This window comes from Heptranchias perlo, unplaced genomic scaffold, assembly GCF_035084215.1.
Source record: "Heptranchias perlo isolate sHepPer1 unplaced genomic scaffold, sHepPer1.hap1 HAP1_SCAFFOLD_200, whole genome shotgun sequence".
NCBI classification, from domain to species: domain Eukaryota; kingdom Metazoa; phylum Chordata; class Chondrichthyes; order Hexanchiformes; family Hexanchidae; genus Heptranchias; species Heptranchias perlo.
Genome location: NW_027139216.1, coordinates 453,795 through 481,027, shown reverse-complemented (window position 1 = coordinate 481,027; position 27,233 = coordinate 453,795). Strand labels below are relative to the sequence as shown.

The 27,233-nt window shown below is 70.4% G+C and overlaps 1 protein-coding gene across 1 annotated transcript in view; it reads left to right on the top strand.

Annotated features, from left to right (window-relative positions):
- The window catches only part of LOC137310041 (pneumococcal serine-rich repeat protein-like), a gene marked incomplete at its 5' end in the record, with an annotated part of 143,496 nt that overhangs the window by 16,723 nt on the left and 99,540 nt on the right, over positions 1-27,233 (top strand). The window contains 20 exons of the mRNA XM_067978006.1: positions 37-297; positions 485-731; positions 2,067-2,342; positions 5,458-5,990; positions 9,239-9,527; positions 11,031-11,445; positions 12,305-12,523; positions 13,132-13,421; positions 14,086-14,562; positions 14,842-15,088; positions 15,697-15,986; positions 16,651-17,183; positions 18,037-18,269; positions 19,017-19,249; positions 19,591-19,992; positions 20,643-20,918; positions 22,395-22,641; positions 23,419-23,693; positions 24,861-25,107; positions 25,716-25,991. Coding sequence (XP_067834107.1) covers positions 37-297; positions 485-731; positions 2,067-2,342; positions 5,458-5,990; positions 9,239-9,527; positions 11,031-11,445; positions 12,305-12,523; positions 13,132-13,421; positions 14,086-14,562; positions 14,842-15,088; positions 15,697-15,986; positions 16,651-17,183; positions 18,037-18,269; positions 19,017-19,249; positions 19,591-19,992; positions 20,643-20,918; positions 22,395-22,641; positions 23,419-23,693; positions 24,861-25,107; positions 25,716-25,991 — 6,266 coding nt within the window. The remainder of the gene's footprint in view (positions 1-36; positions 298-484; positions 732-2,066; positions 2,343-5,457; positions 5,991-9,238; positions 9,528-11,030; positions 11,446-12,304; positions 12,524-13,131; positions 13,422-14,085; positions 14,563-14,841; positions 15,089-15,696; positions 15,987-16,650; positions 17,184-18,036; positions 18,270-19,016; positions 19,250-19,590; positions 19,993-20,642; positions 20,919-22,394; positions 22,642-23,418; positions 23,694-24,860; positions 25,108-25,715; positions 25,992-27,233) is intronic.

The window sequence follows — 27,233 nt, the reverse complement described above, 5'->3', positions numbered from 1 at the left end:
CCTGCGAGCGTCACCCTGCGAGCGACACCCTCCGAGCGTCACCCTGCGAGCGACACCCTCCGAGCGTCACCCTGCGAGCGTCACCCTGCGAGCGACACACTGCGAGCGTCACCGTGCGAGCGTCACCCTGCGAGCATCACCCTCCGAGCGTCACCCTCCGAGCGTCACCCTCCGAGCGTCACCCTGCGAGCGACACCCTGCGAGCGTCACCCTGCGAGCGACACCCTGCGAGCCTCACCGTGCGAGCGTCACCCTGCGAGCATCACCCTCCGAGCGTCACCCTCCGAGCGTCACCCTGCGAGCGACACCCTCCGAGCGTCACCCTGCGAGCGACACCCTGCGAGCGTCACCCTCCGAGCGTCACCCTCCGAGCGACACCCTGCGAGCGTCATCCTGCGTGCGTCACCCTCCGAGCGTCACCGTGCGAGCGTCACCCTGCGAGCATCACCCTCCGAGCGTCACCCTCCGAGCGACACCCTGCGAGCGTCACCCTGCGAGCGACACCCTGCGAGCGACACCCTCCGAGCGTCACCCTGCGAGCGACAACCTGCGAGCGTCACCGTGCGAGCGTCAACCTGCGAGCGTCACCCTCCGAGCGACACCCTGCGAGCGTCACCCTGCGAGCGTCACCCTGCGAGCGTCACCCTCCGAGCGTCACCCTGCGAGCGTCACCCTCCGAGCGTCACCCTGCGAGCGACACCCTCCGAGCGTCACCCAGTGAGCGACACCCAGTGAGCGACACCCTGCGAGCGTCACCCTGCGAGCGTCACCCTGCGAGCGTCACCCTGCGAGCGACACCCTCCGAGCGTCACCCTCCGAGCGACACCCTCCGAGCGTCACCCTACGAGCGACACCCTGCGAGCGTCACCCTGCGAGCGACACCCTCCGAGCGACACCCTGCGAGCGTCACCCTGCGAGCGTCACCCTGCGAGCGACACCCTCCGAGCGTCACCCTGCGAGCGTCACCCTGCGAGCGTCACCCTGCGAGCGTCACCCTGCGAGCGACACCCTGCGAGCGTCACCGTGCGAGCGTCACCCTGCGAGCGTCACCCTGCGTGCGTCACCCTGCGAGCGTCACCCTCCGAGAGTCACCCTGCGAGCGTCACCCTACGAGCGTCACCCTCCGAGCGTCACCCTGCGATCGTCACCCTCCGAGCGTCACACTGCGAGCGTCACCCTCCGAGCGTCACACTGCGAGCGTCACCCTGCGAGCGTCACCCTCCGAGCGACAACCTACGAGCGACACCCTGCGAGCGTCACCCTCCGAGCGTCACCCTGCGAGCGACACCCTGCGAGAGTGTCCCTGCGAGCGTCACCCTGCGAGAGTCACCCTCCGAGCGACACCCTGCGAGCGTCACCCTGCGAGCGTCACCCTGCGAGCGTCACCCTCCGAGCGACACCCTGCGAGCGTCACCCTGCGAGCGTCACCCTGCGAGCGTCACCCTCCGAGCGACACCCTGCGAGCGTCACCCTGCGAGCGTCACCCTGCGAGCGTCACCCTGCGAGCGACACCCTCCGAGCGTCACCCTGCGAGCGTCACCCTGCGAGCGTCACCCTGCGAGCGACACCCTGCGAGCGTCACCCTGCGACCGTCACCCTCCGAGCGTCACCCTCCGAGCGTCACCCTGCGAGCGTCACCCTGCGAGCGTCACCCTGCGAGCGTCACCCTCCGAGCGTCACCCTCCGAGCGTCACCCTGCGAGCGTCACCCTCCGAGCGTCATCCTGCGTTCGACAACCTGCGAGCGTCACCCTGCGAGCGTCACCCTCCGAGCGTCACCCTACGAGCGTCACCCTGCAAGCGTCACCCTCCGAGCGTCACCCTGCGAGCGTCACCCTCCGAGCGTCAACCTGCGAGCGACACCCTCCGAGCGTCACCCTGCTAGCGACACCCTGCGAGAGTCACCCTGCGAGCGTCACCCTGCGAGCGTCACCATCCGAGGGTCACCCTCCGAGCGTCAACCTGCGAGCGTCACCCTGCGAGCGTCACCCTCCGAGCGTCACGCTTCGAGCGTCACCCTCCGAGCGTCACCCTGCCAGCGTCACCCTGCGAGCGTCACCCTCCGAGGGTCACCCTCCGAGCGTCACCCTGCGAGCGTCACCCTGCGAGCGTCACCCTCCGAGCGTCAGCCTCCGAGCGCCACCCTGCGAGCGTCACCCTGCGTGCGTCACCCTGCGAGCGTCACCCTCCGAGCGTCCACCCTCCGAGCGTCACCCTCCGAGCGTCACCCTGCGAGCGTCACCCTGCGAGCGTCACCCTCCGAACGTCACCCTGCGACCGTCACCCTCCGAGCGTCACCCTGCGAGCGTCACCCTGCGAGCGTCGCCCTCCGAGAGTCACCCTGCGAGCGTCACCCTCCGAGCGTCACCCTGCGAGCGTCACCCTGCGAGCGTCACCCTCCGAGCGTCACCCTGCGAGCGTCACCCTGCGAGCGTCACCCTCCGAGCGTCACCCTCCGAGCGTCACCCTCCGAGCGTCACCCTGCGAGCGTCACCCTGCGAGCGTCACCCTGCGAGCGACACCCTGCGAGCGTCACCCTGCGAGCGTCACCCTGCGAGCGTCACCCTGCGAGCGACACCCTCCGAGCGTCACCCTGCGAGCGTCACCCTCCGAGCGTCACCCTGCGAGCGTCACCCTGCGAGCGTCACCCTCCGAGCGTCACCCTGCGAGCGTCACCCTGCGAGCGTCACCCTCTGAGCGTCACCCTGCGAGCGACACCCTCCGAGCGTCAACCTGCGAGCGACACCCTCCGAGCGTCACCCTGCTAGCGACACCCTGCGAGCGACACCCTGCGAGCGTCACCCTCCGAGCGTCACCCTGCGAGCGTCACCTTGCGAGCGACACCCTTCGAGCGTCACCCTCCGAGCGTCACCCTGCGAGCGTCACCCTGCGAGCGTCACCCTGCGAGCGTCACCCTGCGAGCGTCACCCTCCGAGCGACACCCTGCGAGCGTCACCCTGCGAGCGACACCCTCCGAGCGTCACCCTGCGAGCGTCACCCTGCGAGCGTCACCCTGCGAGCGTCACCCTGCGAGCGACACCCTCCGAGCGTCACCCTGCGAGCGTCACCCTCCGAGCGTCACCCTGCGAGCGTCACCCTGCGAGCGTCACCCTGCGAGAGTCACCCTGCGAGCGACACCCTCCGAGCGTCACCCTGCGAGCGTCACCCTGCGAGCGTCACCCTGCGAGCGTCACCCTGCGAGCGACACCCTTCGAGCGTCACCCTGCGAGCGTCACCCTGCGAGCGTCACCCTGCGACCGTCACCCTGCGAGCGTCACCCTGCGAGCGTCACCCTCTGAGCGTCACACTCGGAGCGTCACCCTGCGAGCGACACCCTGCGAGCGTCACCCTGCGAGCGTCACCCTCCGAGCGTCACCCTGCGAGCGTCACCCTGCGAGCGACACCCTGCCAGCGACACCCTGCGAGCGACACCCTGCGAGCGTCACCCTGCGACCGTCACCCTGCGAGCGTCACCCTGCGAGCGACACCCTGCGAGCGTCACCCTCCGAGCGTCACCCTCCGAGCGTCACCCTGCGAGCGTCACCCACCGAGCGTCACCCTGCGAGCGTCACCCTGCGAGCGTCACCCTCCGAGCGTCACCCTGCGAGCGTCTCCCTGCGAGCGTCACCCTCCGAGCGTCACCCTGCGAGCGTCTCCCTGCGAGCGACACGCTGCGAGCGTCACCCTGCGAGAGTCACCCTGCGAGCGTCACCCTGCGAGCGTCACCCTCCGAGGGTCACCCTCCGATCGTCACCCTGCGAGCGTCACCCTGCGAGCGTCACCCTCCGAGCGTCACCCTTCGAGCGTCACCCTCCGAGCGTCACCCTGCCAGCGTCACCCTGCGAGCGTCACCCTCCGAGGGTCACCCTCCGAGCGTCACCCTGCGAGCGTCACCCTGCGAGCGTCACCCTCCGAGCGTCAGCCTCCGAGCGCCACCCTGCGAGCGTCACCCTGCGTGCGTCACCCTGCGAGCGTCACCCTCCGAGCGTCCACCCTCCGAGCGTCACCCTCCGAGCGTCACCCTGCGAGCGTCACCCTCCGAGCGTCACCCTGCGACCGTCACCCTCCGAGCGTCACCCTGCGAGCGTCACCCTGCGAGCGTCGCCCTCCGAGAGTCACCCTGCGAGCGGCACCCTCCGAGCGTCACCCTGCGAGCGTCACCCTACGAGCGTCACCCTCCGAGCGTCACCCTGCGAGCGTCACCCTGCGAGCGTCACCCTGCGAGCGTCACCCTGCGAGCGTCACCCTCCGAGCGTCACCCTGCGAGCGTCACCCTGCGAGCGTCACCCTGCGAGCGACACCCTCCGAGCGTCACCCTGCGAGCGTCACCCTGCGAGCGTCACCCTGCGAGCGTCACCCTGCGAGCGACACCCTCCGAGCGTCACCCTGCGAGCGTCACCCTCCGAGCGTCACCCTGCGAGCGTCACCATGCGAGCGTCACCCTCCGAGCGTCACCCTGCGAGCGTCACCCTGCGAGCGTCACCCTGCGAGCGTCACCCTGCGAGCGACACCCTCCGAGCGTCACCCTGCGAGCGTCACCCTCCGAGCGACACCCTGCGAGCGTCACCCTGCGAGCGTCACCCTGCGAGCGACACCCTCCGAGCGTCACCCTGCGAGCGTCACCCTCCGAGCGTCACCCTGCGAGCGTCACCCTGCGAGCGTCACCCTGCGAGCGACACCCTCCGAGCGTCACCCTGCGAGCGTCACCCTCCGAGCGTCACCCTGCGAGCGTCACCCTGCGAGCGTCACCCTGCGAGAGTCACCCTGCGAGCGACACCCTCCGAGCGTCACCCTGCGAGCGTCACCCTGCGAGCGTCACCCTGCGAGCGTCACCCTGCGACCGTCACCCTGCGAGCGTCACCCTGCGAGCGTCACCCTCTGAGCGTCACCCTGTGAGCGTCACCCTCCGAGCGTCACCCTGCGAGCGTCACCCTGTGAGCGACACCCTGCCAGCGACACCCTGCGAGCGACACCCTGCGAGCGTCACCCTGCGACCGTCACCCTGCGAGCGTCACCCTCCGAGCGTCCACCCTCCGAGCGTCACCCTCCGAGCGTCACCCTGCGAGCGTCACCCTCCGAGCGTCACCCTGCGACCGTCACCCTCCGAGCGTCACCCTGCGAGCGTCACCCTGCGAGCGTCGCCCTCCGAGCGTCACCCTGCGAGCGTCACCCTCCGAGCGTCACCCTGCGAGCGTCACCCTCCGAGCGTCACCCTCCGAGCGTCACCCTCCGAGCGTCACCCTGCGAGCGTCACCCTGCGAGCGACACCCTGCGAGAGTGTCCCTGCGAGCGTCACCCTGCGAGCGTCACCCTGCGAGCGTCACCCTGCGAGCGTCACCCTCCGAGCGACACCCTGCGAGCGTCACCCTGCGAGCGTCACCCTGCGAGCGACACCCTCCGAGCGTCACCCTGCGAGCGTCACCCTGCGAGCGTCACCCTGCGAGCGTCACCCTGCGAGCGTCACCCTGCGAGCGACACGCTGCGAGCGTCACCCTGCGAGCGACACCCTGCGAGCGTCACCCTGCGACCGTCACCCTCTGAGCGTCACCCTCTGAGCGTCACCCTCCGAGCGTCACCCTGCGAGCGACACCCTGCGAGCGTCACCCTGCGAGCGTCACCCTCCGAGCGTCACCCTCCGAGCGTCACCCTGCGAGCGACACCCTCCGAGCGTCATCCTGCGAGCGACAACCTGCGAGCGTCACCCTGCGAGCGTCACCCTCCGAGCGTCACCCTGCGAGCGTCACCCTGCAAGCGTCACCCTCCGAGCGTCACCCTGCGAGCGTCACCCTGCGAGCGTCACCCTGCGAGCGTCACCCTGCGAGCGTCACTCTGCGAGCGACGCCCTCCGAGCGTCACCCTGCGAGCGTCACCCTGCGAGCGTCACCCTGCGAGCGTCACCCTGCGAGCGTCACCCTGCGAGCGTCACTCTGCGAGCGACGCCCTCCGAGCGTCACCCTGCGAGCGTCACCCTCCGAGCGACACCCTGCGAGCGTCACCCTGCGAGCGTCAACCTGCGAGCGTCACCCTGCGAGCGACACCCTCCGAGCGTCACCCTGCGAGCGTCGCCCTCCGAGCGTCACCCTGCGAGCGTCGCCCTGCGAGCGTCACCCTGCGAGCGTCACCCTGCGAGCGACACCCTCCGAGCGTCACCCTGCGAGCGTCACCCTCCGAGCGTCACCCTGCGAGCGTCACCCTGCGAGCGTCACCCTCCGAGCGTCACCCTGCGAGAGTCACCCTGCGAGCGACACCCACCGAGCGTCACCCTGCGAGCGTCACCCTGCGAGCATCACCCTGCGAGCGTCACCCTGCGAGCGTCACCCTGCGAGCGTCACCCTGCGACCGTCACCCTGCGAGCGTCACCCTGCAAGCGTCACCCTCTGAGCGTCACACTCTGAGCGTCACCCTGCGAGCGTCACCCTCCGAGCGTCACCCTGCGAGCGTCACCCTGCGAGCGACACCCTGCCAGCGACACCCTGCGAGCGACACCCTGCGAGCGTCACCCTGCGACCGTCACCCTGCGAGCGTCACCCTGCGAGCGACACCCTGCAAGCGTCACCCTCCGAGCGTCACCCTCCGAGCGTCACCCTGCGAGCGTCACCCTCCGAGCGTCACCCTGCGAGCGTCACCCTGCGAGCGTCACCCTCCGAGCGTCACCCTGCGAGCGTCTCCCTGCGAGCGTCACCCTCCGAGGGTCACCCTGCGAGCGTCTCCCTGCGAGCGACACCCTGCGAGCGTCACCCTGCGACCGTCACCCTGCGAGCGTCACCCTGCGAGCGTCACCCTCCGAGGGTCACCCTCCGAGCGTCACCCTGCGAGCGTCACCCTGCGAACGTCACCCTCCGAGCGTCACCCTCCGAGCGTCACCCTGCGAGCGTCACCCTGCGAGCGTCACCCTCCGAGGGTCACCCTGCGAGCGTCACCCTGCGAGCGTCACCCTGCGAGCGTCACCCTCCGAACGCCACCCTGCGAGCGTCACCCTGCGTGCGTCACCCTGCGAGCGTCCCCCTCCGAGCGTCCACCCTCCGAGCGTCACCCTCCGAGCGTCACCCTGCGAGCGTCACCCTCCGAGCGTCACCCTGCGACCGTCACCCTGCGAGCGTCACCCTGCGAGCGTCACCCTCCGAGCGTCACCCTGCGAGCGTCACCCTGCGAGCGTCACGTGCGAGAGTCACCCTGCGAGCGACACCCTCCGAGCGTCACCCTGCGAGCGTCACCCTGCGAGCGTCACCCTGCGAGCGACACCCTGCGAGCGTCACCCTGCGAGCGTCACCCTGCGAGCGTCACCCTGCGACCGTCACCCTGCGAGCGTCACCCTGCGAGCGTCACCCTGCGAGCGTCACCCTCTGAGCGTCACACTCTGAGCGTCACCCTGCGAGCGACACCCTGCGAGCGTCACCCTGCGAGCGTCACCCTCCGAGCGTCACCCTGCGAGCGTCGCCCTGCGAGCGACACCCTGCCAGCGACACCCTGCGAGCGACACCCTGCGAGCGTCACCCTGCGACCGTCACCCTGCGAGCGTCACCCTGCGAGCGACACCCTGCGAGCGTCACCCTCCGAGCGTCACCCTCCGAGCGTCACCCTGCGAGCGTCACCCTCCGAGCGTCACCCTGCGAGCGTCACCCTGCGAGCGTCACCCTCCGAGCGTCACCCTGCGAGCGTCTCCCTGCGAGCGTCACCCTCCGAGCGTCACCCTGCGAGCGTCTCCCTGCGAGCGACACGCTGCGAGCGTCACCCTGCGAGAGTCACCCTGCGAGCGTCACCCTGCGAGCGTCACCCTCCGAGGGTCACCCTCCGAGCGTCACCCTGCGAGCGTCACCCTGCGAGCGTCACCCTCCGAGCGTCACCCTTCGAGCGTCACCCTCCGAGCGTCACCCTGCCAGCGTCACCCTGCGAGCGTCACCCTCCGAGGGTCACCCTCCGAGCGTCACCCTGCGAGCGTCACCCTGCGAGCGTCACCCTCCGAGCGTCACCCTCCGAGCGCCACCCTGCGAGCGTCACCCTGCGTGCGTCACCCTGCGAGCGTCACCCTCCGAGCGTCCACCCTCCGAGCGTCACCCTCCGAGCGTCACCCTGCGAGCGTCACCCTCCGAGCGTCACCCTGCGCCCGTCACCCTCCGAGCGTCACCCTGCGAGCGTCACCCTGCGAGCGTCACCCTGCGAGCGACACCCTGCGAGCGTCACCCTCCGAGCGTCACCCTCCGAGCGTCACCCTCCGAGCGTCACCCTGCGAGCGTCACCCTGCGAGCGTCACCCTGCGAGCGACACCCTGCGAGCGTCACCCTGCGAGCGTCACCCTGCGAGCGTCACCGTGCGAGCGACACCCTCCGAGCGTCACCCTGCGAGCGTCACCCTGCGAGCGTCACCCTGCGAGCGTCACCCTGCGAGCGTCACCCTCCGAGCGTCACCCTGCGAGCGTCACCCTGCGAGCGTCACCCTCCGAGCGTCACCCTGCGAGCGTCACCCTGCGAGCGTCACCCTGCGAGCGTCACCCTGCGAGCGACACCCTCCGAGCGTCACCCTGCGAGCGTCACCCTCCGAGCGACACCCTGCGAGCCTCACCCTGCGAGCGTCACCCTGCGAGCGTCACCCTGCGAGCGACACCCTCCGAGCGTCACCCTGCGAGCGTCACCCTCCGAGCGTCACCCTGCGAGCGTCACCCTGCGAGCGTCACCCTGCGAGCGACACCCTCCGAGCGTCACCCTGCGACCGTCACCCTCCGAGCGTCACCCTGCGAGCTTCACCCTGCGAGCGTCGCCCTCCGAGCGTCACCCTGCGAGCGTCACCCTCCGAGCGTCACCCTGCGAGCGTCACCCTCCGAACGTCACCCTCCGAGCGTCACCCTCCGAGCGTCACCCTGCGAGCGTCACCCTGCGAGCGACACCCTGCGAGAGTGTCCCTGCGAGCGTCACCCTGCGAGCGTCACCCTCCGAGCGACACCCTGCGAGCGACACCCTGCGAGCGTCACCCTGCGAGCGTCACCCTGCGAGCGACACCCTGCGAGAGTGTCCCTGCGAGCGTCACCCTGCGAGCGTCACCCTCCGAGCGACACCCTGCGTGCGTCACCCTGCGAGCGTCACCCTCCGAGCGACACCCTGCGAGCGTCACCCTGCGAGCGTCACCCTGCGAGCGTCACCCTGCGAGCGACACCCTCCGAGCGTCACCCTGCGAGCGACACCCTGCGAGCGTCACCCTGCGAGCGTCACCCTGCGAGCGTCACCCTGCGAGCGTCACCCTGCGAGCGACACGCTGCGAGCGTCACCCTGCGAGCGACACCCTGCGAGCGTCACCCTGCGACCGTCACCCTCTGAGCGTCACCCTCTGAGCGTCACCCTCCGAGCGTCACCCTGCGAGCGACACCCTGCGAGCGTCACCCTGCGAGCGTCACCCTGCGAGCGTCACCCTGCGAGCGTCACCCTCCGAGCGTCACCCTGCGAGCGACACCCTCCGAGCGTCATCCTGCGAGCGACAACCTGCGAGCGTCACCCTGCGAGCGTCACCCTCCGAGCGTCACCCTGCGAGCGTCACCCTGCAAGCGTCACCCTCCGAGCGTCACCCTGCGAGCGTCACCCTCCGAGCGTCAACCTGCGAGCGACACCCTCCGAGCGTCACCCTGCGAGCGTCACCCTGCGAGCGTCACCCTGCGAGCGTCACCCTGCGAGCGACACCCTCCGAGCGTCACCCTGCGAGCGACACCCTCCGAGCGTCACCCTGCGAGCGTCACCCTCCGAGCGTCACCCTGCGAGCGTCACCCTGCGAGCGTCACCCTGCGAGCGTCACCCTGCGAGCGACACCCTCCGAGCGTCACCCTGCGAGCGTCACCCTCCGAGCGTCACCCTGCGAGCGTCACCCTGCGAGCGTCACCATCCGTGCGTCACCCTGCGAGCGTCACCCTGCGAGAGTCACCCTGCGAGCGACACCCTCCGAGCGTCACCCTGCGAGCGTCACCCTGCGAGCGTCACCCTGCGAGCGTCACCCTGCGAGCGTCACCCTGCGAGAGTCACCCTGCGACCGTCACCCTGCGAGCGTCACCCTGCGAGCGTCACCCTCTGAGCGTCACACTCTGAGCGTCACCCTGCGAGCGTCACCCTCCGAGCGTCACCCTGCGAGCGTCACCCTGCGAGCGACACCCTGCCAGCGACACACTGCGAGCGACACCCTGCGAGCGTCACCCTGCGACCGTCACCCTGCGAGCGTCACCCTGCGAGCGACACCCTGCAAGCGTCACCCTCCGAGCGTCACCCTCCGAGCGTCACCCTGCGAGCGTCACCCTCCGAGCGTCACCCTGCGAGCGTCACCCTGCGAGCGTCACCCTCCGAGCGTCACCCTGCGAGCGTCTCCCTGCGAGCGTCACCCTCCGAGCGTCACCCTCCGAGCGTCAACCTGCGAGCGACACCCTCCGAGCGTCACCCTGCGAGCGTCACCCTCCGAGCGTCACCCTGCGAGCGTCACCCTGCGAGCGTCACCCTGCGAGCGACACCCTCCGAGCGTCACCCTGCGAGCGTCACCCTCCGAGCGTCACCCTGCGAGCGTCACCCTGCGAGCGTCACCCTGCGAGCGACACCCTCCGAGCGTCACCCTGCGAGCGTCACCCTCCGAGCGACACCCTGCGAGCGTCACCCTGCGAGCGTCACCCTGCGAGCGACACCCTCCGAGCGTCACCCTGCGAGCGTCACCCTCCGAGCGTCACCCTGCGAGCGTCACCCTGCGAGCGACACCCTGCCAGCGACACACTGCGAGCGACACCCTGCGAGCGTCACCCTGCGAGCGTCACCCTGCGAGCGACACCCTCCGAGCGTCACCCTGCGAGCGTCACCCTCCGAGCGTCACCCTGCGAGCGTCACCCTGCGAGCGTCACCCTGCGAGCGTCACCCTCCGAGCGTCACCCTGCGAGCGTCACCCTGCGAGAGTCACCCTGCGAGCGACACCCTCCGAGCGTCACCCTGCGAGCGTCACCCTGCGAGCGTCACCCTGCGAGCGACACCCTGCGAGCGTCACCCTGCGAGCGTCACCCTGCGAGCGTCACCCTCCGAGCGTCACCCTGCGAGCGTCACCCTGCGAGCGTCACCCTGCGACCGTCACCCTGCGAGCGTCACCCTGCGAGTGTCACCCTCTGAGCGTCACACTCTGAGCGTCACCCTGCGAGCGTCACCCTCCGAGCGTCACCCTGCGAGCGTCACCCTGCGAGCGACACCCTGCCAGCGACACACTGCGAGCGACACCCTGCGAGCGTCACCCTGCGACCGTCACCCTGCGAGCGTCACCCTGCGAGCGTCACCCTCTGAGCGTCACACTCTGAGCGTCACCCTGCGAGCGTCACCCTCCGAGCGTCACCCTGCGAGCGTCACCCTGCGAGCGACACCCTGCCAGCGACACACTGCGAGCGACACCCTGCGAGCGTCACCCTGCGACCGTCACCCTGCGAGCGTCACCCTGCGAGCGACACCCTGCAAGCGTCACCCTCCGAGCGTCACCCTCCGAGCGTCACCCTGCGAGCGTCACCCTCCGAGCGTCACCCTGCGAGCGTCACCCTGCGAGCGTCACCCTCCGAGCGTCACCCTGCGAGCGTCTCCCTGCGAGCGTCACCCTCCGAGCGTCACCCTCCGAGCGTCAACCTGCGAGCGACACCCTCCGAGCGTCACCCTGCGAGCGTCACCCTCCGAGCGTCACCCTGCGAGCGTCACCCTGCGAGCGTCACCCTGCGAGCGACACCCTCCGAGCGTCACCCTGCGAGCGTCACCCTCCGAGCGTCACCCTGCGAGCGTCACCCTGCGAGCGTCACCCTGCGAGCGACACCCTCCGAGCGTCACCCTGCGAGCGTCACCCTCCGAGCGACACCCTGCGAGCGTCACCCTGCGAGCGTCACCCTGCGAGCGACACCCTCCGAGCGTCACCCTGCGAGCGTCACCCTGCGAGCGACACCCTGCCAGCGACACACTGCGAGCGACACCCTGCGAGCGTCACCCTGCGAGCGTCACCCTGCGAGCGACACCCTCCGAGCGTCACCCTGCGAGCGTCACCCTCCGAGCGTCACCCTGCGAGCGTCACCCTGCGAGCGTCACCCTGCGAGCGACACCCTCCGAGCGTCACCCTGCGAGCGTCACCCTGCGAGCGTCACCCTCCGAGCGTCACCCTGCGAGCGTCACCCTCCGAGCGTCACCCTGCGAGCGTCACCCTGCGAGAGTCACCCTGCGAGCGACACCCTCCGAGCGTCACCCTGCGAGCGTCACCCTGCGAGCGTCACCCTGCGAGCGACACCCTGCGAGCGTCACCCTGCGAGCGTCACCCTGCGAGCGTCACCCTCCGAGCGTCACCCTGCGAGCGTCACCCTGCGAGCGTCACCCTGCGAGTGTCACCCTCTGAGCGTCACACTCTGAGCGTCACCCTGCGAGCGTCACCCTCCGAGCGTCACCCTGCGAGCGTCACCCTGCGAGCGACACCCTGCCAGCGACACACTGCGAGCGACACCCTGCGAGCGTCACCCTGCGACCGTCACCCTCCGAGCGTCACCCTGCGAGCGACACCCTGCAAGCGTCACCCTCCGAGCGTCACCCTCCGAGCGTCACCCTCCGAGCGTCACCCTCCGAGCGTCACCCTGCGAGCGTCACCCTGCGAGCGTCACCCTCCGAGCGTCACCCTGCGAGCGTCTCCCTGCGAGCGTCTCCCTGCGAGGGTCACCCTGCAAGCGTCTCCCTGCGAGCGACACCCTGCGAGCGTCACCCTGCGAGAGTCACCCTGCGACCGTCACCCTGCGAGCGTCACCCTCCGAGGGTCACCCTCCGAGCGTCACCCTGCGAGCGTCACCCTGCGAGCGTCACCCTCCGAGCGTCACCCTCCGAGCGTCACCCTGCGAGCGTCACCCTGCGAGCGTCACCCTCCGAGGGTCACCCTGCGAGCGTCACACTGCGAGCGTCACCCTGCGAGCGTCACCCTCCGAGCGTCACCCTCCGAACGCCACCCTGCGAGCGTCACCCTGCGTGCGTCACCCTGCGAGCGTCCCCCTCCGAGCGTCCACCCTCCGAGCGTCACCCTCCGAGTGTCACCCTGCGAGCGTCACCCTCCGAGCGTCACCCTGCGACCGTCACCCTCCGAGCGTCACCCTGCGAGCGTCACCCTGCGAGCGTCGCCCTCCGAGCGTCACCCTGCGAGCGTCACCCTCCGAGCGTCACCCTGCGAGCGTCACCCTGCGAGCGTCACCCTCTGAGCGACAACCTACGAGCGTCACCCTGCGAGCGTCACCCTGCGAGCGTCACCCTCCGAGCGTCACCCTGCGAGCGTCACCCTCCGAGCGTCCACCCTGCGAGCGACACCCTGCGAGCGTCACCCTGCGAGCGTCACCCTGCGAGCGACACCCTGCGATCGTCACCCCCCGAGCGTCACCCTGCGAGCGTCAACCTACGAGCGACACCCTGCGAGCGTCACCCTGCGAGCGTCACCCTCCGAGCGTCCACCCTGCGAGCGTCACCCTACGAGCGACACCCTGCGAGCGTCACCCTGCGAGCGACACCCTGCGAGCGTCACCCTGCGAGTGTCACCCTGCGATCGACACCCTGCGATCGTCACACCCCGAGCGTCACCCTCCGAGCGACACCCTGCGAGCATCACCCTCCGAGAGTCACCCTCCGAGCGTCACCCTCCGAGCGTCACCCTGCGAGCGACACCCTGCGAGAGTCACCCTGCGAGCGTCACACTCCGAGGGTCACCCTGCGAGCGTCACCCTGCGAGCGTCACCCTGCGAGCGTCACCCTCCGAGCGTCACCCTGCGAGCGTCACCCTGCGTGCGTCACCCTGCGAGCGTCACCCTCCGAGCGTCACCCTCCGAGCGTCACCCTCCGAGCGTCACCCTGCGAGCGTCACCCTCCGAGCGTCACCCTGCGAGCGTCACCCTCCGAGCGTCACCCTCCGAGCGTCACCCTGCGAGCGTCACCCTGCGAGTGTCACCCTGCGATCGACACCCTGCGAGCGTCACCCTGCGAGCGTCACCCTGCGATCGACACCCTGCGAGCGACACCCTGCGAGCGTCACCCTGCGAGCGTCACCCTCCGAGCGTCACCCTGCGAGCGTCACCCTCCGAGCGTCACCCTGCGAGCGTCACCCTCCGAGCGTCACCCTCCGAGCGTCACCCTGCGAGCGTCACCCTGCGAGCGTCACCCTGCGAGTGTCACCCTGCGATCGACACCCTGCGAGCGTCACCCTGCGAGCGTCACCCTGCGATCGACACCCTGCGAGCGACACCCTGCGAGCGTCACCCTGCGAGCGTCACCCTGTGAGCGTCACCCTGCGAGTGTCACCCTGCGATCGACACCCTGCGAGCGTCACCCTGCGAGCGACACCCTGCCAGCGACACACTGCGAGCGTCACCCTCCGAGCGTCACCCTGCGAGCGTCACCCTGCGAGCGTCACCCTGCGAGCGACACCCTCCGAGCGTCACCCTGCGAGCGTCACCCTCCGAGCGTCACCCTGCGAGCGTCACCCTGCGAGCGACACCCTGCCAGCGACACACTGCGAGCGACACCCTGCGAGCGTCACCCTGCGAGCGTCACCCTGCGAGCGACACCCTCCGAGCGTCACCCTGCGAGCGTCACCCTCCGAGCGTCACCCTGCGAGCGTCACCCTGCGAGCGTCACCCTGCGAGCGACACCCTCCGAGCGTCACCCTGCGAGCGTCACCCTGCGAGCGTCACCCTCCGAGCGTCACCCTGCGAGCGTCACCCTCCGAGCGTCACCCTGCGAGCGTCACCCTGCGAGAGTCACCCTGCGAGCGACACCCTCCGAGCGTCACCCTGCGAGCGTCACCCTGCGAGCGTCACCCTGCGAGCGACACCCTGCGAGCGTCACCCTGCGAGCGTCACCCTGCGAGCGTCACCCTCCGAGCGTCACCCTGCGAGCGTCACCCTGCGAGCGTCACCCTGCGAGTGTCACCCTCTGAGCGTCACACTCTGAGCGTCACCCTGCGAGCGTCACCCTCCGAGCGTCACCCTGCGAGCGTCACCCTGCGAGCGACACCCTGCCAGCGACACACTGCGAGCGACACCCTGCGAGCGTCACCCTGCGACCGTCACCCTCCGAGCGTCACCCTGCGAGCGACACCCTGCAAGCGTCACCCTCCGAGCGTCACCCTCCGAGCGTCACCCTCCGAGCGTCACCCTCCGAGCGTCACCCTGCGAGCGTCACCCTGCGAGCGTCACCCTCCGAGCGTCACCCTGCGAGCGTCTCCCTGCGAGCGTCTCCCTGCGAGGGTCACCCTGCAAGCGTCTCCCTGCGAGCGACACCCTGCGAGCGTCACCCTGCGAGAGTCACCCTGCGACCGTCACCCTGCGAGCGTCACCCTCCGAGGGTCACCCTCCGAGCGTCACCCTGCGAGCGTCACCCTGCGAGCGTCACCCTCCGAGCGTCACCCTCCGAGCGTCACCCTGCGAGCGTCACCCTGCGAGCGTCACCCTCCGAGGGTCACCCTGCGAGCGTCACACTGCGAGCGTCACCCTGCGAGCGTCACCCTCCGAGCGTCACCCTCCGAACGCCACCCTGCGAGCGTCACCCTGCGTGCGTCACCCTGCGAGCGTCCCCCTCCGAGCGTCCACCCTCCGAGCGTCACCCTCCGAGTGTCACCCTGCGAGCGTCACCCTCCGAGCGTCACCCTGCGACCGTCACCCTCCGAGCGTCACCCTGCGAGCGTCACCCTGCGAGCGTCGCCCTCCGAGCGTCACCCTGCGAGCGTCACCCTCCGAGCGTCACCCTGCGAGCGTCACCCTGCGAGCGTCACCCTCTGAGCGACAACCTACGAGCGTCACCCTGCGAGCGTCACCCTGCGAGCGTCACCCTCCGAGCGTCACCCTGCGAGCGTCACCCTCCGAGCGTCCACCCTGCGAGCGACACCCTGCGAGCGTCACCCTGCGAGCGTCACCCTGCGAGCGACACCCTGCGATCGTCACCCCCCGAGCGTCACCCTGCGAGCGTCAACCTACGAGCGACACCCTGCGAGCGTCACCCTGCGAGCGTCACCCTCCGAGCGTCCACCCTGCGAGCGTCACCCTACGAGCGACACCCTGCGAGCGTCACCCTGCGAGCGACACCCTGCGAGCGTCACCCTGCGAGTGTCACCCTGCGATCGACACCCTGCGATCGTCACACCCCGAGCGTCACCCTCCGAGCGACACCCTGCGAGCATCACCCTCCGAGAGTCACCCTCCGAGCGTCACCCTCCGAGCGTCACCCTGCGAGCGACACCCTGCGAGAGTCACCCTGCGAGCGTCACACTCCGAGGGTCACCCTGCGAGCGTCACCCTGCGAGCGTCACCCTGCGAGCGTCACCCTCCGAGCGTCACCCTGCGAGCGTCACCCTGCGTGCGTCACCCTGCGAGCGTCACCCTCCGAGCGTCACCCTCCGAGCGTCACCCTCCGAGCGTCACCCTGCGAGCGTCACCCTCCGAGCGTCACCCTGCGAGCGTCACCCTCCGAGCGTCACCCTCCGAGCGTCACCCTGCGAGCGTCACCCTGCGAGTGTCACCCTGCGATCGACACCCTGCGAGCGTCACCCTGCGAGCGTCACCCTGCGATCGACACCCTGCGAGCGACACCCTGCGAGCGTCACCCTGCGAGCGTCACCCTCCGAGCGTCACCCTGCGAGCGTCACCCTCCGAGCGTCACCCTGCGAGCGTCACCCTCCGAGCGTCACCCTCCGAGCGTCACCCTGCGAGCGTCACCCTGCGAGCGTCACCCTGCGAGTGTCACCCTGCGATCGACACCCTGCGAGCGTCACCCTGCGAGCGTCACCCTGCGATCGACACCCTGCGAGCGACACCCTGCGAGCGTCACCCTGCGAGCGTCACCCTGTGAGCGTCACCCTGCGAGTGTCACCCTGCGATCGACACCCTGCGAGCGTCACCCTGCGAGCGTCACCCTGCGATCGACACCCTGCAAGCGACACCCTGCGAGCGTCACCCTGCGAGCGTCACCCTGCGAGTGTCACCCTGCGATCGACACCCTGCGAGCGTCACCCCCCGAGCGTCACCCTCCGAGCGACACCCTGCGAGCGTCACCCTCCGAGAGTCACCCTGCGAGCGTCACCCTCCGAGCGACACCCTGCGAGCGTCACCCTCCGAGAGTCACCCTGCAAGCGACACCCTGCGAGAGTCACCCTGCGAGCGTCACCCCCCGAGCGTCACCCTCCGAGCGACACCCTGCGAGCGTCACCCTGCGAGCGTCACCCTGCGAGCGACACCCTGCGAGCGACACCCACCGAGCGACACCCTGCGAGCGTCACCCTGCGAGCGACACCCTGCGAGCGACACCCTGCGAGCGTCACCCTGCGAGCGTCACCCTGCGAGCGTCACCCTCCGAGCGTCACCCTGCGAGCGACACCCTCCGAGCGTCATCCTGCGAGCGACAACCTACGAGCGTCACCCTGCGAGCGTCACCCTCCGAGCGTCACCCTGCGAGCGTCACCCTGCTAGCGTCACCCTCCGAGCATCACCCTGCGAGCGTCACCCTCCGAGCGTCAACCTGCGAGCGACACCCTCCGAGCGTCACCCTGCGAGCGTCACCCTGCGAGCGTCACCCTGCGAGCGTCACCCTGCGAGCGACACCCTCCGAGCGTCACCCTGCGAGCGTCACCCTGCGAGCGTCACCCTGCGAGCGTCACCCTGCGAGCGTCACCCTGCGAGCGACACCCTCCGAGCGTCACCCTGCGAGCGTCACCCTCCGAGCGACACCCTGCGAGCGTCACCCTGCGAGCGTCACCCTGCGAGCGTCACCCTGCGAGCGACACCCTCCGAGCGTCACCCTGCGAGCGTCACCCTCCGAGCGTCACCCTGCGAGCGTCACCCTGCGAGCGTCACCCTGCGAGCGTCACCCTGCGAGCGACACCCTCCGAGCGTCACCCTGCGAGCGTCACCCTCCGAGCGTCACCCTGCGAGCGTCACCCTGCGAGCGTCACCATCCGTGCGTCACCCTGCGAGCGTCACCCTGCGAGAGTCACCCTGCGAGCGACACCCTCCGAGCGTCACCCTGCGAGCGTCACCCTGCGAGCGTCACCCTGCGAGCGTCACCCTGCGAGAGTCACCCTGCGACCGTCACCCTGCGAGCGTCACCCTGCGAGCGTCACCCTCTGAGCGTCACACTCTGAGCGTCACCCTGCGAGCGTCACCCTCCGAGCGTCACCCTGCGAGCGTCACCCTGCGAGCGACACCCTGCCAGCGACACACTGCGAGCGACACCCTGCGAGCGTCACCCTGCGACCGTCACCCTGCGAGCGTCACCCTGCGAGCGACACCCTGCAAGCGTCACCCTCCGAGCGTCACCCTCCGAGCGTCACCCTGCGAGCGTCACCCTCCGAGCGTCACCCTGCGAGCGTCACCCTGCGAGCGTCACCCTCCGAGCGTCACCCTGCGAGCGTCTCCCTGCGAGCGTCACCCTCCGAGCGTCACCCTCCGAGCGTCAACCTGCGAGCGACACCCTCCGAGCGTCACCCTGCGAGCGTCACCCTCCGAGCGTCACCCTGCGAGCGTCACCCTGCGAGCGTCACCCTGCGAGCGACACCCTCCGAGCGTCACCCTGCGAGCGTCACCCTCCGAGCGTCACCCTGCGAGCGTCACCCTGCGAGCGTCACCCTGCGAGCGACACCCTCCGAGCGTCACCCTGCGAGCGTCACCCTCCGAGCGACACCCTGCGAGCGTCACCCTGCGAGCGTCACCCTGCGAGCGACACCCTCCGAGCGTCACCCTGCGAGCGTCACCCTCCGAGCGTCACCCTGCGAGCGTCACCCTGCGAGCGTCACCCTGCGAGCGTCACCCTGCGAGCGACACCCTCCGAGCGTCACCCTGCGAGCGTCACCCTCCGAGCGTCACCCTGCGAGCGTCACCCTGCGAGCGTCACCCTCCGAGCGTCACCCTGCGAGCGTCACCCTGCGAGAGTCACCCTGCGAGCGACACCCTCCGAGCGTCACCCTGCGAGCGTCACCCTGCGAGCGTCACCCTGCGAGCGACACCCTGCGAGCGTCACCCTGCGAGCGTCACCCTCCGAGCGTCACCCTGCGAGCGTCACCCTGCGAGCGTCACCCTGCGAGCCTCACCCTGCGACCGTCACCCTGCGAGCGTCACCCTGCGAGTGTCACCCTCTGAGCGTCACACTCTGAGCGTCACCCTGCGAGCGTCACCCTCCGAGCGTCACCCTGCGAGCGTCACCCTGCGAGCGACACCCTGCCAGCGACACACTGCGAGCGACACCCTGCGAGCGTCACCCTGCGAGCGTCACCCTGCGAGCGACACCCTCCGAGCGTCACCCTGCGAGCGTCACCCTCCGAGCGTCACCCTGCGAGCGTCACCCTGCGAGCGTCACCCTGCGAGCGTCACCCTGCGAGCGACACCCTCCGAGCGTCACCCTGCGAGCGTCACCCTCCGAGCGTCACCCTGCGAGCGTCACCCTGCGAGCGTCACCCTCCGAGCGTCACCCTGCGAGCGTCACCCTGCGAGAGTCACCCTGCGAGCGACACCCTCCGAGCGTCACCCTGCGAGCGTCACCCTGCGAGCGTCACCCTGCGAGCGACACCCTGCGAGCGTCACCCTGCGAGCGTCACCCTGCGAGCGTCACCCTCCGAGCGTCACCCTGCGAGCGTCACCCTGCGAGCGTCACCCTGCGACCGTCACCCTGCGAGCGTCACCCTGCGAGTGTCACCCTCTGAGCGTCACACTCTGAGCGTCACCCTGCGAGCGTCACCCTCCGAGCGTCACCCTGCGAGCGTCACCCTGCGAGCGACACCCTGCCAGCGACACACTGCGAGCGACACCCTGCGAGCGTCACCCTGCGACCGTCACCCTGCGAGCGTCACCCTCCGAGCGTCCACCCTGCGAGCGTCACCCTGCGAGCGTCACCCTCCGAGCGTCACCCTGCGAGCGTCTCCCTGCGAGCGTCTCCCTGCGAGGGTCACCCTGCAAGCGTCTCCCTGCGAGCGACACCCTGCGAGCGTCACCCTGCGAGAGTCACCCTGCGACCGTCACCCTGCGAGCGTCACCCTCCGAGGGTCACCCTCCGAGCGTCACCCTGCGAGCGTCACCCTGCGAGCGTCACCCTCCGAGCGTCACCCTCCGAGCGTCACCCTGCGAGCGTCACCCTGCGAGCGTCACCCTCCGAGGGTCACCCTGCGAGCGTCACACTGCGAGCGTCACCCTGCGAGCGTCACCCTCCGAGCGTCACCCTCCGAACGCCACCCTGCGAGCGTCACCCTGCGAGAGTCACCCTGCGACCGTCACCCTGCGAGCGTCACCCTCCGAGGGTCACCCTCCGAGCGTCACCCTGCGAGCGTCACCCTGCGAGCGTCACCCTCCGAGCGTCACCCTCCGAGCGTCACCCTGCGAGCGTCACCCTGCGAGCGTCACCCTCCGAGGGTCACCCTGCGAGCGTCACACTGCGAGCGTCACCCTGCGAGCGTCACCCTCCGAGCGTCACCCTCCGAACGCCACCCTCCGAGCGTCACCCTGCGTGCGTCACCCTGCGAGCGTCCCCCTCCGAGCGTCCACCCTCCGAGCGTCACCCTCCGAGTGTCACCCTGCGAGCGTCACCCTCCGAGCGTCACCCTGCGACCGTCACCCTCCGAGCGTCACCCTGCGAGCGTCACCCTGCGAGCGTCGCCCTCCGAGCGTCACCCTGCGAGCGTCACCCTCCGAGCGTCACCCTGCGAGCGTCACCCTGCGAGCGTCACCCTCTGAGCGACAACCTACGAGCGTCACCCTGCGAGCGTCACCCTGCGAGCGTCACCCTCCGAGCGTCACCCTGCGAGCGTCACCCTCCGAGCGTCCACCCTGCGAGCGACACCCTGCGAGCGTCACCCTGCGAGCGTCACCCTGCGAGCGACACCCTGCGATCGTCACCCCCCGAGCGTCACCCTGCGAGCGTCAACCTACGAGCGACACCCTGCGAGCGTCACCCTGCGAGCGTCACCCTCCGAGCGTCCACCCTGCGAGCGTCACCCTACGAGCGACACCCTGCGAGCGTCACCCTGCGAGCGACACCCTGCGAGCGTCACCCTGCGAGTGTCACCCTGCGATCGACACCCTGCGATCGTCACACCCCGAGCGTCACCCTCCGAGCGACACCCTGCGAGCGTCACCCTCCGAGAGTCACCCTCCGAGCGTCACCCTCCGAGCGTCACCCTGCGAGCGACACCCTGCGAGAGTCACCCTGCGAGCGTCACACTCCGAGGGTCACCCTGCGAGCGTCACCCTGCGAGCGTCACCCTGCGAGCGTCACCCTCCGAGCGTCACCCTGCGAGCGTCACCCTGCGTGCGTCACCCTGCGAGCGTCACCCTCCGAGCGTCACCCTCCGAGCGTCACCCTCCGAGCGTCACCCTGCGAGCGTCACCCTCCGAGCGTCACCCTGCGAGCGTCACCCTCCGAGCGTCACCCTCCGAGCGTCACCCTGCGAGCGTCACCCTGCGAGCGTCACCCTGCGAGTGTCACCCTGCGATCGACACCCTGCGAGCGTCACCCTGCGAGCGTCACCCTGCGATCGACACCCTGCGAGCGACACCCTGCGATCGACACCCTGCGAGAGTCACCCTGCGAGCGTCACCCCCCGAGCGTCACCCTCCGAGCGACACCCTGCGAGCGTCACCCTGCGAGCGTCACCCTGCGAGCGACACCCTGCGAGCGACACCCACCGAGCGACACCCTGCGAGCGTCACCCTGCGAGCGACACCCTGCGAGCGACACCCTCCGAGCGTCACCCTGCGAGCGACACCCTGCGAGAGTCACCCTCCGAGCGTCACCCTCCGAGCGTCACCCTGCGAGCGTCACCCTACGAGAGTCACCCTGCGAGCGTCACCCTCCGAGCGTCACCCTGCGAGCAACACCCTGCGAGCGTCACCCTGCGAGCGTCACCCTGCGAGCGTCACCCTGCGAGCGACACCCTGCGAGAGTCACCCTGCGAGCGTCACCCTCCGAGCGTCACCCTGCGAGCGTCACCCTGCGAGCGTCACCCTGCGAGCGACACCCTCCGAGCGTCACCCTGCGAGAGTCACCCTCCGAGCGTCACCCTGCGAGCGTCACCCTCCGAGCGACACCCTGCGAGCGACACCCTGCGAGAGTCACCCTCCGAGCGTCACCCTGCGAGAGTCACCCTGCGAGCGTCACCCTGCGAGAGTCACCCTCCGAGCGTCACCCTGCGAGAGTCACCCTCCGAGCGACACCCTGCGAGCGACACCCTCCGAGCGTCACCCTCCGAGCGTCACCCTCCGAGCGTCACCCTCCGAGCGTCACCCTGCGAGCGTCACCCTGCGAGAGTCACCCTGCGAGCGACACCCTCCGAGCGTCACCCTGCGAGCGTCACCCTGCGAGCGTCACCCTGCGAGCGACACCCTGCGAGCGTCACCCTGCGAGCGTCACCCTGCGAGCGTCACCCTCCGAGCGTCACCCTGCGAGCGTCACCCTGCGAGCGTCACCCTGCGACCGTCACCCTGCGAGCGTCACCCTGCGAGTGTCACCCTCTGAGCGTCACACTCTGAGCGTCACCCTGCGAGCGTCACCCTCCGAGCGTCACCCTGCGAGCGTCACCCTGCGAGCGACACCCTGCCAGCGACACACTGCGAGCGACACCCTGCGAGCGTCACCCTGCGACCGTCACCCTGCGAGCGTCACCCTGCGAGCGACACCCTGCAAGCGTCACCCTCCGAGCGTCACCCTCCGAGCGTCACCCTCCGAGCGTCACCCTCCGAGCGTCACCCTGCGAGCGTCACCCTGCGAGCGTCACCCTCCGAGCGTCACCCTGCGAGCGTCTCCCTGCGAGCGTCTCCCTGCGAGGGTCACCCTGCAAGCGTCTCCCTGCGAGCGACACCCTGCGAGCGTCACCCTGCGAGAGTCACCCTGCGACCGTCACCCTGCGAGCGTCACCCTCCGAGGGTCACCCTCCGAGCGTCACCCTGCGAGCGTCACCCTGCGAGCGTCACCCTCCGAGCGTCACCCTCCGAGCGTCACCCTGCGAGCGTCACCCTGCGAGCGTCACCCTCCGAGGGTCACCCTGCGAGCGTCACACTGCGAGCGTCACCCTGCGAGCGTCACCCTCCGAGCGTCACCCTCCGAACGCCACCCTGCGAGCGTCACCCTGCGTGCGTCACCCTGCGAGCGTCCCCCTCCGAGCGTCCACCCTCCGAGCGTCACCCTCCGAGTGTCACCCTGCGAGCGTCACCCTCCGAGCGTCACCCTGCGACCGTCACCCTCCGAGCGTCACCCTGCGAGCGTCACCCTGCGAGCGTCGCCCTCCGAGCGTCACCCTGCGAGCGTCACCCTCCGAGCGTCACCCTGCGAGCGTCACCCTGCGAGCGTCACCCTCTGAGCGACAACCTACGAGCGTCACCCTGCGAAAGTCACCCTGCGAGCGTCACCCTGCGAGCGTCACCCTGCGAGCGTCACCCTCCGAGCGTCCACCCTGCGAGCGTCACCCTACGAGCGACACCCTGCGAGCGTCACCCTGCGAGCGACACCCTGCGAGCGTCACCCTGCGAGTGTCACCCTGCGATCGACACCCTGCGATCGTCACACCCCGAGCGTCACCCTCCGAGCGACACCCTGCGAGCGTCACCCTCCGAGAGTCACCCTCCGAGCGTCACCCTCCGAGCGTCACCCTGCGAGCGACACCCTGCGAGAGTCACCCTGCGAGCGTCACACTCCGAGGGTCACCCTGCGAGCGTCACCCTGCGAGCGTCACCCTGCGAGCGTCACCCTCCGAGCGTCACCCTGCGAGCGTCACCCTGCGTGCGTCACCCTGCGAGCGTCACCCTCCGAGCGTCACCCTCCGAGCGTCACCCTCCGAGCGTCACCCTGCGAGCGTCACCCTCCGAGCGTCACCCTGCGAGCGTCACCCTCCGAGCGTCACCCTCCGAGCGTCACCCTGCGAGCGTCACCCTGCGAGCGTCACCCTGCGAGTGTCACCCTGCGATCGACACCCTGCGAGCGTCACCCTGCGAGCGTCACCCTGCGATCGACACCCTGCGAGCGACACCCTGCGATCGACACCCTGCGAGAGTCACCCTGCGAGCGTCACCCCCCGAGCGTCACCCTCCGAGCGACACCCTGCGAGCGTCACCCTGCGAGCGTCACCCTGCGAGCGACACCCTGCGAGCGACACCCACCGAGCGACACCCTGCGAGCGTCACCCTGCGAGCGACACCCTGCGAGCGACACCCTCCGAGCGTCACCCTGCGAGCGACACCCTGCGAGAGTCACCCTCCGAGCGTCACCCTCCGAGCGTCACCCTGCGAGCGTCACCCTACGAGAGTCACCCTGCGAGCGTCACCCTCCGAGCGTCACCCTGCGAGCAACACCCTGCGAGCGTCACCCTGCGAGCGTCACCCTGCGAGCGTCACCCTGCGAGCGACACCCTGCGAGAGTCACCCTGCGAGCGTCACCCTCCGAGCGTCACCCTGCGAGCGTCACCCTGCGAGCGTCACCCTGCGAGCGACACCCTCCGAGCGTCACCCTGCGAGAGTCACCCTCCGAGCGTCACCCTGCGAGCGTCACCCTCCGAGCGACACCCTGCGAGCGACACCCTGCGAGAGTCACCCTCCGAGCGTCACCCTGCGAGAGTCACCCTGCGAGCGTCACCCTGCGAGAGTCACCCTCCGAGCGTCACCCTGCGAGAGTCACCCTCCGAGCGACACCCTGCGAGCGACACCCTCCGAGCGTCACCCTCCGAGCGTCACCCTCCGAGCGTCACCCTCCGAGCGTCACCCTGCGAGCGTCACCCTGCGAGAGTCACCCTGCGAGCGACACCCTCCGAGCGTCACCCTGCGAGCGTCACCCTGCGAGCGTCACCCTGCGAGCGACACCCTGCGAGCGTCACCCTGCGAGCGTCACCCTGCGAGCGTCACCCTCCGAGCGTCACCCTGCGAGCGTCACCCTGCGAGCGTCACCCTGCGACCGTCACCCTGCGAGCGTCACCCTGCGAGTGTCACCCTCTGAGCGTCACACTCTGAGCGTCACCCTGCGAGCGTCACCCTCCGAGCGTCACCCTGCGAGCGTCACCCTGCGAGCGACACCCTGCCAGCGACACACTGCGAGCGACACCCTGCGAGCGTCACCCTGCGACCGTCACCCTGCGAGCGTCACCCTGCGAGCGACACCCTGCAAGCGTCACCCTCCGAGCGTCACCCTCCGAGCGTCACCCTCCGAGCGTCACCCTCCGAGCGTCACCCTGCGAGCGTCACCCTGCGAGCGTCACCCTCCGAGCGTCACCCTGCGAGCGTCTCCCTGCGAGCGTCTCCCTGCGAGGGTCACCCTGCAAGCGTCTCCCTGCGAGCGACACCCTGCGAGCGTCACCCTGCGAGAGTCACCCTGCGACCGTCACCCTGCGAGCGTCACCCTCCGAGGGTCACCCTCCGAGCGTCACCCTGCGAGCGTCACCCTGCGAGCGTCACCCTCCGAGCGTCACCCTCCGAGCGTCACCCTGCGAGCGTCACCCTGCGAGCGTCACCCTCCGAGGGTCACCCTGCGAGCGTCACACTGCGAGCGTCACCCTGCGAGCGTCACCCTCCGAGCGTCACCCTCCGAACGCCACCCTGCGAGCGTCACCCTGCGTGCGTCACCCTGCGAGCGTCCCCCTCCGAGCGTCCACCCTCCGAGCGTCACCCTCCGAGTGTCACCCTGCGAGCGTCACCCTCCGAGCGTCACCCTGCGACCGTCACCCTCCGAGCGTCACCCTGCGAGCGTCACCCTGCGAGCGTCGCCCTCCGAGCGTCACCCTGCGAGCGTCACCCTCCGAGCGTCACCCTGCGAGCGTCACCCTGCGAGCGTCACCCTCTGAGCGACAACCTACGAGCGTCACCCTGCGAAAGTCACCCTGCGAGCGTCACCCTCCGAGCGTCACCCTGCGAGCGTCACCCTCCGAGCGTCCACCCTGCGAGCGACACCCTGCGAGCGTCACCCTGCGAGCGTCACCCTGCGAGCGACACCCTGCGATCGTCACCCCCCGAGCGTCACCCTGCGAGCGTCAACCTACGAGCGACACCCTGCGAGCGTCACCCTGCGAGCGTCACCCTCCGAGCGTCCACCCTGCGAGCGTCACCCTACGAGCGACACCCTGCGAGCGTCACCCTGCGAGCGACACCCTGCGAGCGTCACCCTGCGAGTGTCACCCTGCGATCGACACCCTGCGATCGTCACACCCCGAGCGTCACCCTCCGAGCGACACCCTGCGAGCGTCACCCTCCGAGAGTCACCCTCCGAGCGTCACCCTCCGAGCGTCACCCTGCGAGCGACACCCTGCGAGAGTCACCCTGCGAGCGTCACACTCCGAGGGTCACCCTGCGAGCGTCACCCTGCGAGCGTCACCCTGCGAGCGTCACCCTCCGAGCGTCACCCTGCGAGCGTCACCCTGCGTGCGTCACCCTGCGAGCGTCACCCTCCGAGCGTCACCCTCCGAGCGTCACCCTCCGAGCGTCACCCTGCGAGCGTCACCCTCCGAGCGTCACCCTGCGAGCGTCACCCTCCGAGCGTCACCCTCCGAGCGTCACCCTGCGAGCGTCACCCTGCGAGCGTCACCCTGCGAGTGTCACCCTGCGATCGACACCCTGCGAGCGTCACCCTGCGAGCGTCACCCTGCGATCGACACCCTGCGAGCGACACCCTGCGAGCGTCACCCTGCGAGCGTCACCCTGCGAGCGTCACCCTCCGAGCGTCACCCTGCGAGCGTCACCCTCCGAGCGTCACCCTGCGAGCGTCACCCTCCGAGCGTCACCCTCCGAGCGTCACCCTGCGAGCGTCACCCTGCGAGCGTCACCCTGCGAGTGTCACCCTGCGAGCGTCACCCCCCGAGCGTCACCCTCCGAGCGACACCCTGCGAGCGTCACCCTCCGAGAGTCACCCTGCGAGCGTCACCCTCCGAGCGACACCCTGCGAGCGTCACCCTCCGAGAGTCACCCTGCAAGCGACACCCTGCGAGAGTCACCCTGCGAGCGTCACCCCCCGAGCGTCACCCTCCGAGCGACACCCTGCGAGCGTCACCCTGCGAGCGTCACCCTGCGAGCGACACCCTGCGAGCGACACCCACCGAGCGACACCCTGCGAGCGTCACCCTGCGAGCGACACCCTGCGAGCGACACCCTCCGAGCGTCACCCTGCGAGCGACACCCTGCGAGAGTCACCCTCCGAGCGTCACCCTCCGAGCGTCACCCTGCGAGCGTCACCCTACGAGAGTCACCCTGCGAGCGTCACCCTCCGAGCGTCACCCTGCGAGCAACACCCTGCGAGCGTC